We start from the raw sequence: 21,646 nt of genomic DNA on the forward strand, positions 1-21,646 counted from the left end.
GAATTGCAGCTACACTGCTTCATTAAAAATTAAAAAAAAATTGTGATTCAACAAAACCTAATAATATTTGATTATCTAACTTCTATTTTCCCCATAGGAAATGAAAAAGTTTATTTACGAAGCAAGTTCATCAGCACCACCTATGACTGGTATATATATGCATATTTATGTATTTATCTAAAATCAGTGGAAATGGATTGCATTTTCATATAAGAGTTTTACATTTTTTTAAATCAATTTTTTTTTAGATCCCGCAGACGAATCTTGGAAAAGTCATTTTGAAAAACATGATCTCAATTTTTTTGAATTTTGTGACACTGAGCTTGCTAGAGTGAACACTTTTTTTTCTGGTACAAAAAGACTTTGTTTTTTGGTGAAAATAAGCAATTAATAACAATTAATTATGCATATAAAAAACTTTTTTGTTTATTTTTCATTATTTTTAAATTATCTATTTAGAAAAATTATCGGAGGCAATTCGTAAATTTACAAATTTACAATTACAAATGGTTAATGCAGGAGTACCAAGCGTTCGTTGTGCTGTGAACAGCACTCTTATTGTGAGAAAAAGAGATGGTTCAGAGGCACATTTTGGTTCCTCAGCTAAACCAAAGGCTCAGGTTCTTACAAATAAGAAACTTAAAGAAATGAAGTTTGTGGTCAGTGAATTCTATCTTAGCTTGGTTCTTATTCAAAATTTTCAGGTTAACTAAATTCTATACATTTTAATTAAAAAACAATGCTTTGGATAAAGTATGAGATCGAAAAAAAAAAACTTTTTAAAAATATTTAAAATAACTATTTTTTACGTTTCTTTGATTTTTATTTAAAGTTAGCAAATTAAAGAGTATAAAAATACTTTTAGTTTAAAAAGTTTTCTTTATTTCTAATAAATGTTCGTACATTACTGGTGATGGTGTCCATGAACGCAGCTATCACTATCAATAAGTATAATATTTGTTACCAGGAAGTTGACTAAAGTCACATTTTATACAAGTCTTGTCATAGTTCACTTTTCTAATAAGTTGAACAATTTCATTTTTATATTCTTAGTTATGCTCGCAAACGTGCAATTAACGTGCAATTAACGTGCTATTAACGTGCTCTTGACGTGCTATTGACGTGCAGTTGACGTGCTATTGACGTGCTATTGACGAATATGATGTAATTATAAGTCTGTTTAATAAGTCCGTATCTGTTTCTTTTTGTAATGTTTCCAAGTAAATTGTTCTCTACACTGCCTGTTGTGTTTATTTTTAGTCTGTTAGACCTCTTCTGAATATCGTCTAATTGAAATAATAAAAGTTTCCCTAACTTCTCAGCCTCGAAAATAAAACTTTATGAAGGATAACAGGCATAAGATACCATTCAAATTGTTAAATGTAGAAATTCTGATATTCTTATGCGTAAATTTCAAACTTCTTCTTTTTATTTTATGACACGAGTTTAATCATTCTTAAATATTTCCTAAGCGCTTACTAAATTCCAAGAGCACTCCTGCTATCTTAGCCAACTTTGCAGATTCCCTGAGAATTTCCGAGTTTCCCTCGTCAAACAAATTATCATTATAGTTGATGATAATGATCTGAATAGTTCAGAAACTTTGAGTTATTCAATGTTGTTGAAAATTCATAATGTTATTGTGAGAGAGATTGAGAGAGATATAAGTTAGAATTATCAGCAAACATAATAGTCATTTGGTTAGAAGCTTTGGGTAGATCATTAATATATATATATATATATATATATATATATATATATATATATATATATATATATATATATATATATATATATATATATATATATATATATATATATATATATATATATATATATATATATATACATATTAAAAATAGGAAAGGTTCTTATATAGATCTTTGAAGAACTCCAGATGTCATACTTAATAAATTAGATGACACGCTCTCAACCACATAAACAAATTGCTTTCCATTATATAGTTTATTTTGAAGCTAAATTATTATAGTTCCAGTAGTTACGTATCGCTCTATCTTTTTAAAAAGAATGATTATCAAAGATTTCTGCCAAATCAAATCACCCAAACGAAAACCGAGAACTTTCAAACAATTCAAAAATATTTCTAGTAAATTAAAGAGTTGCATGTTCAGCAGAAGTGTTTTTTTCTAAAGCCATATTAGTTGCTGCATGGCCTACTTAAAGTACACGGCCTAATATTCCGTATTTTTGCCGAAAAAATAATTACTGCGCTGTAAAAGCAAAGCAAACTAACAAAATGCATTTATTCTTAAAAATACTTTTTATTTAACAATAAAAAAAATTTCGTTGTAAGAAAAGTTTAATTTTTTCTTTAATTTCTTACTTTTTCTGAGAAAATAAAAAAAAATGTTGATTATATGAAATTTATTAAAGACATTCTCTTGTTAATTTTTATATTTATGTTCTATCTTGCTTATTTCGTTGCCTTTTTTTAAAACCAACTATATTGCGCATATAATTTCCATCAGTAACTATTTTTCTTTTATTATTGAAGAATATATTACTTATTGTTTTGTTTATGAGATTAATCCCAAGTTTTAGGTGATCAGAACAAAGGACATTTTCTTTGAATAAAAATCTTTTTCAAGATAAACTGAGCAGTTGTTCTAAATGGCAAATCAGTGCTGTTAATCAAATGTAAAGTCTAAAATTGCAAAAGCATCACATGCATAATTACCCAGATTGGTAGATGGTATAGTCAATCCTCCCCTTAATAAAATTTATTATTTATACTATTTATCTGAAGAATCATATTTATCTACTCCAATCATTAGTTTATGACAGCATTTACTAAATCTTTTTGAAACATTTTTTGCTATATAACCTGCAATATAAAAAGGCAACTTCTCTGTTATCATCTGACAAAGATACATTATTTAAAGAAGTGCACTGAAGTTTGTTCAAAAGTTCGTTTAAAATATTTTTTTGATCATTAGTCTTTTTGACATGACTATTGCAGATATCAATGCCTTCTTTAACTAAACTTTTAAACTTGTTAATACACTCTGAGCACAAAACATCTTTTAAGCTCATCAAAAACCTGCCACCACTCATCTGTTAGTACTGTCCAAACCTTCTTTCTGTTGGATCACTTTGAAATCTTGCAGTCATGACAAATTTATAACCATCATTTAAAAGATCTTCAATGAAAGAGACATAATAATGGCAAAAATAAGTGTTTGTTTAAATGCTGCACAAGTTTGAGCAGACAAAACAAGTTTCTCACGGCACAAAATTTTTTGTTTTTCCCAATTATCAATCCATAATGCCATTGCTCGTAAAATTTCAGGTTTTTTATCATTCAAGATAGCAGCATTTCCTAAATAATTATTTGAACAAAACTGGTTTTTACTATTATCGATAATCCACTATTTATTAAATAAGTCTAAAAAACCAATAGCATCCTTACGTAAAGAAAAGATTTCAAACCAGCTCCGTTCTACGTTCATTAAACAAGTCAAGAGCAACTTGAACATTTTGTTTAAATTTTCCTGGGTGTAGCACTTTATTTGTTAATTTTGGAGCTTTACGTAAACCTGCATCTAAAGCAAGATCTTGGAAACTGTTTCATGGACATTGTGAAACAGTTTCCAAGATACTTCTCCACCTTTAACTGTAACATCATCTTTGAACCCAATAAACTCAAATAGGGGTAACAAAAACCTTTTCGATTTAGCAAGTTGCTTCTTACATTCTTAATTAAATGTGCATCATCATAGAATAAATAAACTTTTCTGCAGTTAAATAAAATTAAAAAGCATTCAAAGCCATTTTCATATTCTGATAACAATTTATTTAAAGCAGAAATATTACTTGCATGGCTATTACACACAATCAGGGCCGTGCCTTACCGACGTTCATTGCAGCTAGCCGAATTAAAAGGCGGCCAAAAAACTATAAGAATCCATCACATATACTCCACATTCAGTGCCGTAAAATATAAAAATTTAGTATAAAACTGCGAAATAAAAAATTAATATTATTTTAAATTTTGTTATATTTTTCTTTATATACAGAAATGTTTTTTTATGCATTACATACAATATTAGTATCACCACTCACTACAGTATTAGTATCACTACAATATTAGTATCACCACAATATTAGTATCACCGCACTACTGATGATATTAATTTTTTTCTTTACGTTAATTAAACTGTTTATTTTGTTTTTGCGCACATGCCATTAAGAATGCTGCCGGCGCCTATCTATGGGAGCTAGTTGCAGCGAATGTGTTACACACACTAATGCCATTGAATTTATATGTGTAAATTCAATGCTAATACTATACTATTTCTTTAATTTTACTTCACATGCTCATTTCTGCATATTTTGTGTGTGTATTTGTGTGTAGTGTGCATTGTTAAAAAGTAGGTACTAATAATTAAAACAATATTTATTAAATTCTTTATGTTTTAGTAATAACAATAGTTTTGATATACATTTTATCAATATTTAATCAGATGTAAACCAAAAAATAATTAAAACAAGTGAATTACTTACCAAGTACTAATTTTTTGAAAAAATATTTTTATATTTTTTATATTTACATATTTATACAGTACAATCTCTCTAATTCAAATTTTATGGGCAAAAATAAAAGTTCGAATTAGAGAGATTTTCGAATTATAGAAAGTTGCCTTTTATTCAAATATTCTTTTCAAAGTAACGAATAGAAATCAAACAAACAAACAGATAGTAATTCTTAGGCCTAAAAGCAATATATATTACGTGTTTTAAACTTTTATATTTGAAAAAAAAAGTCAGTAATTGTAGATTGTCTTTTATGAGCTAGTAAATTCATGTCAAAGACACGATTTATATCTTTTTGTCAAATTATCTCCGAATTAGTTTGCTTTTTCTTAAATTAGTCTAGCTATCCTTCCGAAGCTTGAAAATTTTTGAAGCACCGCAAAATATAAAGTTTTTTATTTTACCAGAAAGCCACTAATTAATACATTATCAGCTCTCATTCGTTTGAACCATTTAAGTACAGCTTTGTTTACTAGGTATTACAAATAAACTTTCGCCCGTTTTGTCAAATTTCCTTGACAAAAAGCGTCGAAGATTTTATCTTTATTCTTTTTCCAGGTTGAAAGAGTGTTTGATGGAATATCAAAAATTTTCGAAACCTCTTCTTACACGTCAGAAGTTAAAAAAGTTCAATTTACGGAGAGAATCTTACTGACGAGTCTAAAAAATCCATTCGAATTGTAGAGGTTTTTGAATTATGGAGATTCGTATTATAAAAAGTTAAACGTAAGAGTTTCTTAGGCGCATTTCACGGTGACTTTGCATTTAATCGAGTAATAGAGGTTTTCGAAATAAGGAGGTTCGAATTAGAGAGTTTGTACTGTATTATTATTTTTAACATTTTAGTAAAAATCCATAGAATGTCTTCAGGAAAAGATTGTCATGAACACAGTATAAAAGAAAGCGAGAAGAAAAACAAAATGAAGCTAAAGTGAAAATGAATTATTAGCAGAAAATACAAATGACAATATTATTAGTAACGATAAAATAGGAGATAATACTGATACAAATATTGACGATATCACGGGAAATGCTTGCATTAGCCAAGCAAATCCGAGTAGTTTTTTTCCGAAAATACGAATTCTAGTGACAATATTGCACTTGCAAATACCGACGATATCACTAAAACTGATGAAGCATATTCTGCTGTGTGTCTGGAACTAAATGATCCAGCTGGCTGGCCTGTAACGCTTACCAATAAAATGGTACAATTTCTAGCAGGACAGTGTTTAGCTTTTAGAGGTTCTTCCAGCAAATTATACAAAAAAAATAATGGATGTTTTTTAAAAGGCAATTAAAATGATAAAAAAATTTGATGATATAATGGCAGACCACATAAAACACGTACAAAAATCAATCGCTTTAAAGAACCACATGCCACATTACCTGGGAAATCATTTTCAAAATAAAATTATCACTATCCTTGCAAATCAAATTCAAAAATATATATTAACATCAATAAAAGAAGCAAAATATTTTTATTTTCAAAATATGCTGGACATGTTGAGAAAGTTAAAATGATTTTCAGATATGTACATGCTAAAAATAATAAAATTAAAGTAAGAGATAATTTCATTGGTTTTTATCAAGCTGAAAAAGGTACTGGAGAATCTTTTTATGATTTCTTAATTCAAAAATTAAACTATCTTGAACTAAATATTAACTTCATGAGGGGCCAGGGATACGACAATGGTTCTACGAGCTTTGTTTATGCCATGCAACGCGCATGCATTAAATTTGGCGATTAAGGATGCAGCTAAAGTTTCGTTTCCAACGGTGGATTTTTTTAGTGCTGTATCAGCAATATATAATTTCTTCAGTGGTTCACCATTTAGATGGTAAGTTTTAAAGAAAAATGTAAAATCTTTAACATTGAAACAGGTTAGTGAAACTCGGTGGGAAGAAAGAATTAAAGCGATTAATTAGGTGAAATTTACAATAGCCTTATAGAAATAGCTGAAGAATGTTCTACGCCAACAGTTCGACATGAGGCTGAATGTTTGGCAATGAAAATTAAGTCTCATAATAATAATATGGTACGCAATCTCGGAAGAGGTAGATGTCATTAGTAAAATGATGCAGAAAGTCTCTTGGAATATCAGTTCATGTGCTGAATCAATTATGGAAGTATTTGAATATTTCTAATGAAATTTGTAAGGCAGTTGAAACAGAACCGGATTTTCCTGCTGAAATTAGTGTACGTTGCCGACGTCACCGAAAACAATTTAGCCATGAAGGAGAAGAAGATATTCAATTTACTTCAAAAGAAAATATTCAAGTTAACTTTTATTATGTTATACGAGATAAATCTATTTTTCTTTTACCACCCGTTTTGAAACTTTGTTAAATTTTGAACAATGTTGTGGATTTCTCTACAAATTTATTGAAATGGAAGATGAAGAAAAAAAAAAAGTTGTTTGGATCTTCATAATAAATTTAAAGATGGTGAATCCTGTGATATGAATGGCGCGGAATTGTATGAAGAAATAATTTATTTGAAAATAATCGTAAAACACAAAAAGCAGCTCGAAGAAGTCCTAAGTTTTTTATATAAATACAACTTGGATAAGTCTTTTCCAAATGTCGCCACGAGTTTAAAACTTTTCTAACAATTCCAGTTTCCGTTACTTCAAGAGAGCGAAGTTTCACAAAACTGAAAATATTTAAAAATCACCTGAGGACATCCATGCCACAAGAATGTCTCAATAATGTTTCAATTATTGCAATAGAAAGTGACATTGCTGATTCGTTAAATATTCAAGAAGCGATTGAACAATTTGCTTCCATAAAATCGCGTCGGGTTAATTTTTAATTTTATTTTAATATGTAAATGTTAATGCTACATGTAACTTTGTAAATGTAAATTAAAAATTAAATTTTTACTTTTTTTTCTTTGATATTTGTTAATTCGAAAGGCGGTCATACATACTAGCACGCAGCCGGCTATATGCCCAGGCACGGCCCTGCACACAATAGCTTGCACAACAAACCCACTATTAAACAAAGATTCAAAGTTTCAATAATCTTATTTTTTATGAGGTTGTTTTTTTGCATATGGTCTACTATCATCTTTTTGGATATTATAAATCTTTTTTTCATAGAGTTTCTAAGTTCAATATTCTCTATAAGCGGTACAGAGGATATTGAACTTGGATCAAACACATTTGCAATTCTTACCAAGCAACAATGTACTTTTTGTGTGATTTTCTTCGATATAATAGTTACCATATTATCAGCTTCTTTTTAAAACTATTTTAAATTTGCAGATTTTACTATAAGTATGTTTTATTTTAGTTTTATCTTTAAGTAATAAATTCTGAAGTCCTTCTTCAGTTGCACTGTTTAAATCCATTTTAAAAACTGCAAAATAAAAAGTTACTTCCTTGCCCAGAAAAGGTAACATCGAACCATTGGTTTTTATTTTTTATAAGATATGGCTCCAAAAGGTTCGCAATATAACAGAAAAATAAAAGCTTAACTATGAGTAGTTCTAGAACTGCTTTTTTTACAGCCAAGTAACGCTTCAATGTTTGACTTTTAAAATCTGGTAGTTTCTGCAAAAATCAACTATCTTTATTATATTTTTCCGTATTCTCCTCTAACCTAGTCCTGATAACCTATCTAAAATAATATAAACAGTATGAATACAAAATAAAAGTTAGAAGGTTAAATATCATTCACAACGCTTGTTGGACAAAACTGCAAGAGAAAGATTGTAGAACCTGTAACAGAAACTTCATGCGCAGCAGGAGAATCTTTATAAAGTTGACAAAATTCTTTCATGACAGCCTTTAGCCCCCAACTCGTGTTTTCTGTAGCTGACCGATTCCATCGTTATGGAGTTACTTTTGAACAATGGTTAAACTCATAAACCGGTGGTTCATACTTCAGCATAATGCTTTGTGAAATTGCAATTTATCGCAAAATATTATTTAAACCGTACAACAAAAAATATTGAAAAACTTGTTCTAAAAAGTTGAACATTTCTTATCTCAAATTATAAATCAAAAATCGTTACGTGTGTTATTTGCACACATCTAATATTTTAACAAGTAAATTTTGACAAGTAAATTTTGACAAGTAAATTTTGACAAGTAAATTTTGACACGTAAATTTTGACAAGTAAATTTTGACTTATCTGTGAATTGGTTGCATATTCAAATCTCCCAGGTCTACGTAACTGGACGGCTCCGTTGGTCACTTTTTGCGACCATTGTGTCGCATAAACAAACAAAATTAGAAACTTTATGATCTTTTTTGAAACATTCATGTTGTTTGTTAAAACTTTTTATAAATTTATAAAAGAAGTCAAGTAAGACTTTTGTTAAACATCCTATCTAAAATATAATTAGTGAAATAATGAAACAAATATTTTACTTTTTGAATAAAAGAAAAAAAAATTTTTATGTAATACTATTGTACACCAGAATGTGAATAAACAAAATAAAAAAGAATTATGTATGCGTTTAAAACAAAAATATTGCTTAGGCATTATTAAAAAAACAACGGATAATATAAAAAATGCTGCACAAAATATAACAATACCATTTAATAAAAAAAAAAAAATACCGTACAACTTTTACCGTTTTTCCATGCTTTATATAAGGTTACTTTCTATATATATATATATGTTTGTGTGCCACAAAATTTGAAATCAATTTTTGAAAGCTTTTTTCTCAACAAATTTTGCTCAAATTTTGCACACTTAATCATTTTCGATGACAATACAAGGAAATGGAAAAATTTGACCAAAAAAAGTTAATTAAGTTAACAAAAATTTAATTTGTATTTCCCCATACATTTTATTTATTTGATATGAATTGCGTACAAAAATCAATGATTTGCAAATTATTTGCAGTTTCGAAGACATTAAAGCGCAGCGATTCAAAACCTATTGTTTTTTAAGTCTTAAGTTATTAAGTTAAAAAACAAAAATTTAAAACGCGCTACTTTTTCTTCCATGCTTTATATAAGGTTGCTTTCTATATATATATGTTTGTGTGCCACAAAATTTGAAATCAATTTTTGAAAGCTTTTTTCTCAACCAATTTTGCTCAAATTTTGCACACTTAATCATTTTCGATGACAATACAAGGAAATGGAAAAATTTGACCAAAAAAAGTTAATTAAGTTAACAAAAATTTAATTTGTATTTCCCCATAAGAACACTGAATTAATAAAAAAAAAATTTAAAAACGTAACAGTAATTTTTCCTTCTACAAAAGATAACAAAAAAAGAATTTCTAGGCCCAATAGAATTCTGCTTGCATAAAGCATTGATTTGAAAAAAGAATTTTTTTTTGATTTACTAGTTTTTTATAATATAATACAAAACCAATAAAATATTTATAAAAAACCAGTTCATTAATTTAATAAACTTTATCAATAAAATTAAGGCAAAGATATCGAAGTGGTGGTTAAGCTACAAAAGTATAATCAAATACAAAGGATTATTTTATTCCTGGGTTTATTTTAGCTATTCTCAGGTAAAAGTTTTTATTAACACAGACACGTTTTTTCTTCCTAATTTTATTTTTCGTCTTTAGCTTCTTTTCTAGAATATTTGTAAGTATGATTTTAATAAATATAACAATCTAAACTTATTTAACTGCAATCATTCCGCAAAAACAAAAAAATAAATAAAAAAATAATATAAGTTATATCAATTAATAGTTTTGCGGTAAATCTGTGTTGTTTGAACTAAACTGAGCAATGAGAACCCACAGTAAATACTTATCAAAAAAATTCTATCAAGGAGAATAAGTCAATCAATGAGTTTTTAAAAAATAAGAAGTTTTTACTTGTAATTGAATTGACTAAAAGTTTGCTTTTTTTATTAGTTTAAATCATCCTGATTCATTATCCAAACTCAAATGATTTTAAATATTATGGAATTTTTATTAGTTTAAATCATCCTGATTCATTATCCAAACTCAAATGATTTTAAATATTATGAAATTTTTAAATTGGAATTTTTAGAGTCTATAGGAATAGTTAGTAGTATAATACTAGTAGGTCTTTTTATCTACGTTAATAATAACGTTACGTTAATAAGTTTTTATACGTAGATTTGCGTAGCTTAACTATTTTATATATTTATAGTATATTCAGTCAAAGAAACTTAAAATAGAAGAAATTAATTATAACAAAGCAAAGCCTTTAGCTTCACAGATTTGAATGATTAGTTTTATTCTTAATGCCAGGAAAAGTTAATGGAGAGCGGGTGAAAGTATTTTAAGTAGTTTAACTATGTATTTGATTATGCTTTAAAATAAAATATTGTATATATATATTTTAAAGCATAATCAAATACAAAGTTTATATGCAGTTTTACCAGAGATTTGCAGTTTTTACCAGATTACCGTTGAAGAACTTTATTCTTGATTATGAAGTGTCGAACATTAGAGTTTTTTCAAAAAGCAATTTTGTACTGAAATATTTTCATTAGTATCCTTTCATCACTATTATTGTTATTATTATTATAATTTTGTCATACTAAGTACTATTACTTTTACTCTTGTTATTTTTGTTTTAAAATATTTAAATGTTTCAAATAATCAAAATTTTAATAAGATTTTCTTGATTAAGGAAGTATTTAATAGGTTTTAAAATATCATGACCTTTATCTGACAAAATGTCATTCACAATAGTTGAATGCTTCAAAAGATTATGTCTTTTATTTACAAAAGAAACAAAAGTAAAAATAACAAAATAAAATATTGTATATATATATTTTATTAATTATTATTTTTTATATTATTATTTATAAATATTAAATAAAGAGTGTCAAGTATTTTATTTTGCTTTATTTTTGCTTTTCTACTTTTTGTTGTTCAACTTTTTTTAATTCAACTAAAGTTATTGTAATTATTATTAATTACACCAAAAGATTTGCGTAGCTTAACTATTTTATATATTTATAGTATATTCAGTCAAAGAAACTTAAAATAGAAGAAATTAAATGGTTTTTCACTGACCAACATTCAGAAACAAAATTTGGCATCTGAAAGAAGCAAAGTAAAAACAAATAAGCAAGTAAAAAAAAATTTAGATTTTAACATTAAAATTTGGTCAATATTATGGTGTTAACTTTTTATTAATTACATTCCTTGAAATAAGAAAAAAAAAAAAAAAAATTAAAAATAGCTTCCTACTAAGATCCTAAACTCTTATTTAGATTATTATTTATCTTTGTGGCTGGTGAGCCCCGACTTCTTCCAACATACACCACAACGACAAAATGGATATTAGGCTATCCCGCTAGATGTATATATATATATATGGATTTTAGGAGTGAAAGTTTTCTTGTTTAAACAGATTTTGATAACGTTTAAATGCTCTGAAGAGTACTAAAATATAATAATATGATATTTTTATTAACTTATTAAATACTATTACTACCTTATTAAATACTTTTATTAACTTATTAAATTTTTAAAAAAGAAATAAACAATAAAATCGAAACAACTTTTATTTTATTTTTAGCTCTTTTATATTTTTCATGTTTACAATTTAGACTAATTTGACTTCGGAATCGTATCAAATTGATTGTTCATGATACCAAACACTGTACTTAAAATACTTTCACCCGCTCTCCATTTACTTTTCCTGGCATTAAGAAATTCACATGAAAATAAAATAAACCTTTGTATTTGATTATACTTTTGAACAATGGTTAAACTCATAAACCGGTGGTTCATACTTCAGCATAATGCTTTGTGAAATTGCAATTTATCGCAAAATATTATTTAAACCGTACAACAAAAAATATTCAAAAACTTGTTCTAAAAAGTTGAACATTTCTTATCTCAAATTATAAATCAAAAATCGTTACGTGTGTTATTTGCACACATCTAATATTTTGACAAGTAAATTTTGACAAGTAAATTTTGACTTATCTGTGAATTGGTTGCAACTTGGTATTAAAGCTGCCCCTTAACAAAACCATAAAGTGGATTTGGGGAAAATTAAATTAACAATTTATCATCGTTACGTGTGTTACCAGTCTCGTTACGTGCGTTACCGCATGCAAAACAATTGATAAAAGCAACCATTTCACAACTGAAGAGTCCAGGGGAAAAAATGGCATAGTTACATTTTTGCAGTTTTGAGATATTCGATTTTTAAAGTTTAAAACCATTCACAACATTACTTTTAATCAAACACTTAATTTTTTTTCACCAATTCTCAAAAATGCCAATTTCTTTAAGCAATTATGAAGTTAAAATGGTTCTGGCTTAAATATTTAAAATTTTTTGTCGCTTCATACCTGGAGTTGGGTCCTAATGGACATTGCCGTTTTTTCCACTGTAATTTACTATGCAAGTTTCATCCTTGTTTTTTATTTAAATTTTAAGCACCAAATATCTAAAAACTTATCATTAACATTAATTTAACATATAATTTTATTTCAAATTTATTCTTCGAAATGTCTATACAATAACGGTTCTGACTGTTTAAATGCAATGCACAATACTAAAATCATCTTTGCAGTTTTTTGGAATAATACAATCTTTTTTTTGGTAGCTGAATCCAATAATTATTGAATTGTTTTAAATATTTTGAACATCAGGGACAGGATGAAAGAGATGTATTGCTCATGGATAAAAATCCAAGAAATTCTGTGTTTACTCTAAGTTAATGTCTACCTGACATCAGATGAAGAAAAGTAAAGAGATAAATGGTCATTGTATTTTATTATATAAGTTGGCCACATAAAACTGAAGCCTTCTTACCAAATAGACTTTCACTTTTAGGTCATAAAAATTAAAAGGTCAATTTAAAAAAATATTATATTACTCAATTTAAACTAAGAAACTCACATTCATTCATACACACAAATTAACATTCTGTAAACAAGGACTATACAAAATAACAATGATTTATAAGGAAGATAAAAGAACGTTATTTTAATTTAACAGCACTGTTTAATAACATTAATTTTTATTTAGTTAAACTCCTCTTGTCCATTAACTTCGTTTTTATTGTTATCATGTGGTAAGGAGTCAAAGTAGTCAGGTCTATTAGTGAACTTTTTAAGAACCTGCAGATCTTTAAACTTAGCCATTGATATGCACAGTTTCTCAGAGTATAAGTTTAAAGGTTCACATGGAGCATTTTTGCATTTGCCTCTCATATTTGAAGTAATGGTGCTTTTTAAAAAGGCACCATTCCAAGAGTCTCTGTGATTCATTGTTCCTGGATCATTTTTGGAAAAAAACACTTCTCTAAGATATCTAGTTGAAACAGGACATCCAGCCTTATAGAAAGGTTTTAAAAATCGTGTCATATTTTTCACCATATCCTGCCTGAGCTCCAAAACATTGAAAGGAGCTGGATTCTTGCAAAAAGCTTTTGAAATATTGATCCAATCAGAAGGTATATTGACCTGTGATTTGTAAGAATGCCCCCTTTCAGGAAAGAAAATCTTTTTTGAGTCAAATCTTTTTTTATGCTGAACTAGATAATCCAGAAACCAAAAGACTATTTTAATAAAAAAGAATTCTTATTTTGGCCTGCACAAGAATCACAAAATAACTCTAGTTCCCTGACATCTTGACTTAGGTGATGAATAAAATAATCATATAACATAGATGTCACCTCATCTGCCCCCTTTTTGGCTACAGTTTCATCATAGCCATAGATAAACACATTTTTGCTCGATAGCACACGGATGTTAAAAGAAAGAAATGAAAGTTTTCTTCTGTAATAAAAATCATTGGTTGAGTTATTAGGGACATTTAAATTTCTTTGATAGTCGAATGCTATTACTTCAAATGTTGAATCATTAATTGCTTTTATCCTAGATTCTCTTTTTCTTCCATAAAATGTTTCTGCTTTTCTTTGATGCAAGTCCCTATCAGTTTCCAACTCTTTAAGCTTTGCTTGCAAATCAGGGTTCATTAAACTATCTTTAGCAATGAAATCTATTCTCATTTTAAGCTCATCACACTTTGAACAAGTGTCTGTACGAGGATATCCAAAAGCAATGTTAAAATCTTTGTTAAATATTGTCCTGTATGTCTCGTAAGAAATCTTGCTATCAGGATAGATAATTTGAAACATGTTAAACATTTCTTTAATGTTTAAATCCTCAGATAAATATAGGCGTCTTGTTTTATCTTGCGAGTAGTGAGACTGCCTACCCCTAAAGATGAAATGTGATCTCTTATCTTCTGAACCATTTCATCTGTCAGCTTATGAGGTCTACTTGTATGTTGACCTCTTCTGTCCTTTGGTGGCTCACCTATGATGAAAAGATGAAAAACAATAAAAAAATATGTTAAATAATTTCTGTTCATCAAAAACTAAATTAAAGATTATAATCTTAAAATAACATGCTTGATAAATAATTGAGAAACTGTTTCAACTTATTTATCATTTCATATAGATTAGTCCCTTTTATTTAAATCTACACTAAAAGCTTAGGCTTAGGGAAATATTATGTTAATAATAATATTATTGTTAATATGATTATAATAGAGACTAGTTCCTTTTATTTAGACTAAAATCAAAGCCAAGGCCTTTCTAATTATTTTTATAATTTTAAAATCAATCAAGATTTTAGGCATTAGATAGGCCTATAGTCTTTTAGTCTAGTAGGCCTATAGCCTATAGTAGAGCACGAGGCCTATAGTAGAGCACGAGACTAGTCTAATCGAAAGTAGAGGCTTAATAATGTTCGCACAATATGAAACAAAATGTAAGGATAGCTTTTATTAAATTATATGTAAAAACACTAGATCTTATTCTATATAGTATAGTCTCTATGCTAGGCCTACCTGTAGTTGATAAACTCCGTTTTATTGTCTCGACCCTGCCTTACTTGATGCCGAAGATGGAAAGAAAAGCTTTGAAGCACACCTGGGTAAACTCATCATCGATTTTCTTAAATACTTTGTATTTGTAGCTGTTATCATTCAAGTCTTTTAAGATAGTTTCATTTTTCCGTGATCTCCTTCTTGTGACATTACCGACTGTAATAAGGCCAGCCAGAAAAGAGTCTTGGTATTCTTTGCTCGATAATGCATTGAAAAAGTCCAATAAACGAGCTCTTTCATCTACTGTTACAACTTCAAAACACTTATATCGTGTACATTTGCAGTCAGATCCTGTTGTATGAGATGAAACTTTTTTTTTTAGCATTTCGCTTATTCTCCCTGTATTTTCCTTTTCTTGGGCCTATTTGTTAATTCACAGTGCTCTTCGCAATCCGCCATCTTTAAAATGCTGTTTACACAAGATCGACCCCTCATTGGACGGTGTGATCATGTGACTAAAATTATCACATGACATTAGTGACACTGCCGTTTTTCCCCCAGTAAACATTGGACCATGCCGCTTTTCCCATTGTATAGGGTTTTTTCTTTTTTAATTATCATATGGACATTTCCACTTTTTTCGCTTGAAATGTAGTTAAGTACAAACTATACAAGTCTATGCATAGGGCAGGGGCAATAACTAAGAAAAACCAAAAATGTGACTATGACGTTTTTTCCCCTGGACTCTTCAACTATAATAGCAAAAGCGTAGTAATTACAAATGCAAGCATGCGAAATATGAATAGTTAAAGAGTTTAGACGTTCATGGTAATAAAATTTTTTTGGAGTGAAACACCATATATGTTCGGGTTTTTGAACCAGCAAGTGACGGGGGATCAATTTTTCTAAGAACTTGACTTTTATCGTAAAGCATCACATCAGGTTTAGTTGGCCAAACCCATGAGTTACCAAACAAATTTTTATAACTGTGGATACCAAAACTTGATTTGACATAACTTCTTTTACTTGTCCAGGAAATTCTTTTGCTTTCCCACCAATTGCGTCAATTACCCCCTTTCCATGGGAAGTGGCGAAATACTTCCACTGAAAATTTTTGTGATATCGACAGACCAGAAGTTGCAACAAATGCAACATGTATTTATTTTTAAATACAGACGATGGTCCATCCGACAAAATGATTTCTTCATCGTAATAATTTGAATTAGGCGATTTCATAATATAATCGTATACTTTGAAAAGAAATGCAAAATTGTATCCTTGTTTTTCTTCAGAGTATAGGAGCAAATAATAAAACCTTGTTGTGTACCCTTGCAAACGTAGCTGCTGTAAAAAGAGTAACGCTAGATCTGCTCCACATAGCTGACTGGATTTCAGATTGATATTCGCATGAATATGACATTTCAAAATCTATTTGCAGGATTCTGGAGGTACATTTTGTTTTGTCTCCAGAAAATTCTTTAGCTTGGATTCTTTTCATCCGCACATGCAATACAATCTTTTCAAAACCCTCCTGAATGACACCAATAAGTTCTCCAACAGTACCCTGTTGCTGAATCTTGCACAGTCGCATCTTGGATTCACCAATGCCGTCACGTTTGACGTACTCATTAATCCATTCGTACCAAATTGTTATGTCTTCTACGTTCTTGTTAGATTTAATATTAAAGCCGTTTTTACATAATTTACACTCGTTTTTCTAACAGGACTTGGACATATCTAATGCACTAGAAGAACACAAAATATTATTCCACCAATTATTTTTATACACAATGCCCAATCTGCTCAAACGTAGTATTAAATTTTCATGCATCACACATTTACACTGATCAGCTGGTGTATTTTTTAAAAGCAGTACATTAGGTGGACGGAGAGCACAAAATTTGGAAAAACAAATTTTAATTGTTTCATTATTCTCAAGAAATAATGTATATGGCTCACGGAGGAACATAGTCAAATAATACTTCCTCAAAGTTTCCTTTCTTCCATTTTTCCAAACAGCCATTGTATCTGACATGCCTGCCATAGTGTAAATAATGTCTGGTTGAAAGTAAAAGTCTTTTACAAGTTTTTCAATGTCGTCTTCCAAACCTTCCACATTGCGTTTTTTAAACAAACATGCTGAATCAATTTTAAAGCCGACATTTTCAGCAACCTTGTTAAGTACTGCAAATCTTTTATTGGGAGACAGCGGTAAAGCTTTGAAACAACGTTTTACAACTTTCCCAAGCGTTTGCGGACAACAAAATGAAGATAACGTAATTGTCGTGTTTGACTTGCCCAAAAGTTGACGTTACCGTTGACGTGTTTGACTTGCCCTCTAGTTGACGTTACCGTAGATTTCATGGTTTCTTTTTTCTTAGCTTTACATTTCGCCACCGTTGCAGCTACTTTACGTCTATGTTCAGTTAACTATTTCTTTGTCATTTTAGCAAATTTCGCAGCATAAACTTGTGCAATTCTTTTATTTTCGCGAACTTGATATTGTGGATCTTCCTTTTTCTTTTTCATTGTAAACTTTTTAATTTTTTCTGCAGAAGTCAAGGCCCATAGTTTCACTGCTTCCATCAAAATTAAAAAAGAAAACAAATTAACACGACAAAATAAGAAACTGAACTGCGATGAGACTTGCGCTTCCAACTGTAAGTTGAATGATTGTAAATCTGTGAATCAACGTCAATTAAAATATTTGCAAATGCAACTAGAAAGTAAATAAATGCACGTGTAATTAAGGAATGTCTTTATGAATACATTGCCTACATGCTCGTTTAATTCAAATGCTAAGAAAATTTACAAACCATGTGAAGTTGCGTTTAAATACGCCAATTTAAGGAATCCTATAAATAGATTCATAATATTTGTACATACTATTTATACATATTTATTTATAGATATCCATAATCATAGATACGTGGTAGTAATTCCTGTTACGTGGGTTACCCAATTATATTATCATAAATTTAATCATAAACTGTATTATCATAAAGGCAATTAAAATCAAAGCCACATGATATCAAGTATAAATGAAGCATCTAGTTAAACTTATTTATAATATTAAGTCATAATATTAAAAACAATCTAGGAATGAAGTGGTGGTAATCCAAAATAAAAATTTGTTTACTTCTTTTCTTAATATTTATATTACTTGTTTTAGTTGGTATCTTCTCACATAAGTCGGTATCTTCTCACATAAGTCGGTATCTTCTCACATAAATCGGTATCTTCTCACATAAGCCGCATCAATGTGCGGAAAAATATATTGACAGCGCATTGTAAAATTTTATGTCAATCACGCAAAGTATCATTGTTGATATAAGTGTTATGTTTAGATGTCTTATTTCTTCGACAGCTCATCATTGCATCAAACATTCTAATATGTCTTATTTCTTCGACAGCTCATCATTGCATCAAACATTCTAACATCTCCTATTTTTCAAACGTGACTCATCATAGCATCAAACTTAAAATTTTTTTGGGTTTCTGGCCATAAAATAAAAATAGCAACCCGGTAAAACAAAGTAGTCATTTAGTAAAAAAGAAGAACTGTAAGTATTGCGCAAATATGCGCAGAATGTTGTTTGTTTAAAATAACTTATAGGTAAAAGGTTTAATTTCCATATAATCATGCCAAGACATTTAGTAACATTTCTTTATATTGTTGTTATTTACTAATCTGTTCTACAATTTTAAAAATTTGTGCATTTATAATAGAATATGGTTTTGGTTTTTACGCTCTATTTATATTTGTTTAGTTAAAATTCTTTTGGTATATTTGCTCTTAAAATATAAAGAGTGTTCAGGTTAGGTTATCCTGCTACTGGTAACATGTAACCCAGTAGAGATGTCCTGCTGCCTTGTAGGATACGCTTTTTTAGGCAAAGACTAGGAGTAGCCAACTCCGACTTAAAACACTCCTTGCCTTGAGGCTCTTGGTTGAGTAAAGGCTAGAGATGGTGTCTCGATATAAATACTTATCTTGGGCAGATGTTAAATGCATCCGGCCACTGTCTTGTAGGCCACCTTGGCGAAGACTTAACAGGTAAATTTAGACTCTATTTGTTGATCAGACTCTATTTGTTGATCAGCCTCGCAGCCCTTCTTCATCTATTAGGCTGGCGCAGATGTATTTTTAATACATAGTTTCCAGCTTAGGATGTTGAATGCTGGATCTTCTTGATTTAATGCATGAGTTTTGCTTGTGTCTCAGTTTTTATGACTAGGCAACTCATTCTATTATTTCCTAACGAGTGTACAACTTTAAAACTCAGTTTTATGGTTCAGCTGGTAGTCAGATTTCCCAAACTCTGTTATAGCTCTCAAAGAGACTGACTCCATCAACAGCTGAAAAATATCAAAGTATTAACAGTGCCATGTTGCGCATAGATGATTTTTTTATTCGTACTTTTGGTGTGCATTGTTGAGGCCTCATTTGGAGCCCTTTGTTACAGCTTAGTGTTTATTAATAGTAATGAGGCAATTGCGTGGGTTATTAAATAGTGTACTGAGTACCGTCTTTACCTTGAGTCAAGTTCTTTAACAAATTTAAAAATGAATAAAGTACCAAAAACTATAAAACACAAAAACTCAGTCACTAATGCTCGTGGTATCTTTTCTTCTGTTGAGTCTTATTTCTTGCAAAGTTCACCAGACCTACTTGCTCTTTGTGAAACTAGTTTGAGTTCGGCTGTCTCATCTTGTGGTTTTAGTGTAATGGCTATCTTTCTTTAATTCTTAAAGACTTTAACTGTCAAATGCTTGGCTTGGGCATTTACATTCGTAAAATTTCACCTATTTGTCGGGAAACTAGGTTTGAACCTACAGACTATTCTTTTATGTGCTTTTGCTTAGCACCAATTTACTCTATTACCTTTCTCTTCGTTCTATATCGTTCTTTTTCATCTCAAGACTGTACTCTTTTTGATGTTATTTCTGATCGAATTGACCAAGCCCTCTCTCTTTATCTATCAGCCAATAATGTTGTTGTTCCTGACTTTAATGCTCATCTCACTGAATGGCTTGGTTCTAGTGTCAGTGATTCTGCAAGCTTTAAAGCCCACAGCTTTTCTCAATCTCTTACTCAAATAGTCATCTTTCAAACTCGCTTTACAGAACCTGAATCATTTACCTTCTCTACTTGACTTATGTCTTGTTTCTGATCAAAGTCAGTGCTCAGTTTCTCTACATTCACCCATATGTGCTTCTGATCACAGTTTAATCTCTCTAAAACTAATATCTTATTCTTCTTCATCATCAGATTCCCCTAATCATCATACCTCTGACAACTTCCTTAAAGCTGACTGGAACTCTTTTCGTCATTTTCTTCATGATGGCCCTTGGGTATAAATCTTTGGTCTTCCTACTGACAAATATGTATCCTACATAACTTCGTGGATTCAGGCTGGTATGGAATCTTTTATTCCCTCTCGACAACTACAAGTCAAATCTCACTCTTCTCCATGGTTTTCATCACATTGTGCTGCTGCAATTTCCAATCGAAACCGTTACTTTCATATCTATCAGCAAAAAATTTCTCCAGAAAACAGACATCTGTTTATTACTGCTAGAAACCATTGTAAAAAGATTTTGTCTAACGCTAAAACCCGCTATTCTCAGGTCATGAAACCTCGTATTTCATCACAAAAATTAGGAGAATCTTTAACAGTATCAATAATAAGGGAAAATCTGTTATTCCAACTCTTTTTTATGGTTCAGACTTTATAACCTTACCTAAAAACAAAACCGAATTGTTTGCAAAGAACTTTTTATCAATATCATCTCTTGATTTCACTAGTTGCGTTTTACCTAATATAGCCGTCAAACAAGTTGATCTATTGCTTGACATTCGTATTATTCCAGCTTTTCCGGAGTATTCTCCAGGAAAGCTGTAATAATACGAATTGGTAGAGAAGCTGGATATATAATACAAATTGGTAGAGAAGTTGGAATAATTGGTAGCGAAGATGGATATATATTACAAATTGGTAGAGAAGCTGAAATAATATGAATGGTAGTTAGACGAGTCAGATTGCTCCAGTGTTCTCTGGAGCAATCTGACTCGTCTAATTACCATTCCATTAGTTTTCTTTCTATCTGATGTTACGTTTTTGAGCCTTTAACTAACAAACACTTAATCTCTTATCTTGAATCTAATATCTTACTTTCTGATCATCAATATGGATTTCAATCTTCTCGTTCTACTGTTGATTTGTTAACGGTATTAACTGATAGGTTTTATCATGCATTAGCTAGGTATGGAGAGCTAAAGGCTATCATTCTCAAGGATCTCACTTGTGCTACAGCATGGGGCTCACAGT

General features: G+C 29.7%; 1 protein-coding gene and 1 long non-coding RNA gene across 3 annotated transcripts in view; one reads left to right on the forward strand and one right to left on the reverse strand.

Moving 5' to 3' along the window:
• LOC100209536 (solute carrier family 53 member 1) overlaps nt 1–21,646 on the forward strand; it is a 69,766-nt gene that overhangs the window by 27,327 nt on the left and 20,793 nt on the right. Inside the window, exons 3-5 of one of the 2 annotated variants that reach the window (XM_065791246.1) lie at nt 98–149; nt 249–350; nt 460–704. In XM_065791246.1, coding sequence (XP_065647318.1) covers nt 98–149; nt 249–350; nt 460–704 — 399 coding nt within the window. The remainder of the gene's footprint in view (nt 1–97; nt 150–248; nt 351–459; nt 705–21,646) is intronic. The other variant, XM_065791247.1, reaches the window with a different exon arrangement.
• Nucleotides 13,333–15,782, reverse strand: LOC136077014 (uncharacterized). Its single transcript, XR_010636770.1, has 2 exons — nt 15,336–15,782; nt 13,333–14,800 (listed from the first exon to the last, which is right to left on the reverse strand). It is a non-coding gene; the product is annotated as an uncharacterized LOC136077014 (long non-coding RNA).

The sequence above is a fragment of the Hydra vulgaris genome, chromosome 02 (genome assembly GCF_038396675.1).
Source record: "Hydra vulgaris chromosome 02, alternate assembly HydraT2T_AEP".
Taxonomy (NCBI): domain Eukaryota; kingdom Metazoa; phylum Cnidaria; class Hydrozoa; order Anthoathecata; family Hydridae; genus Hydra; species Hydra vulgaris.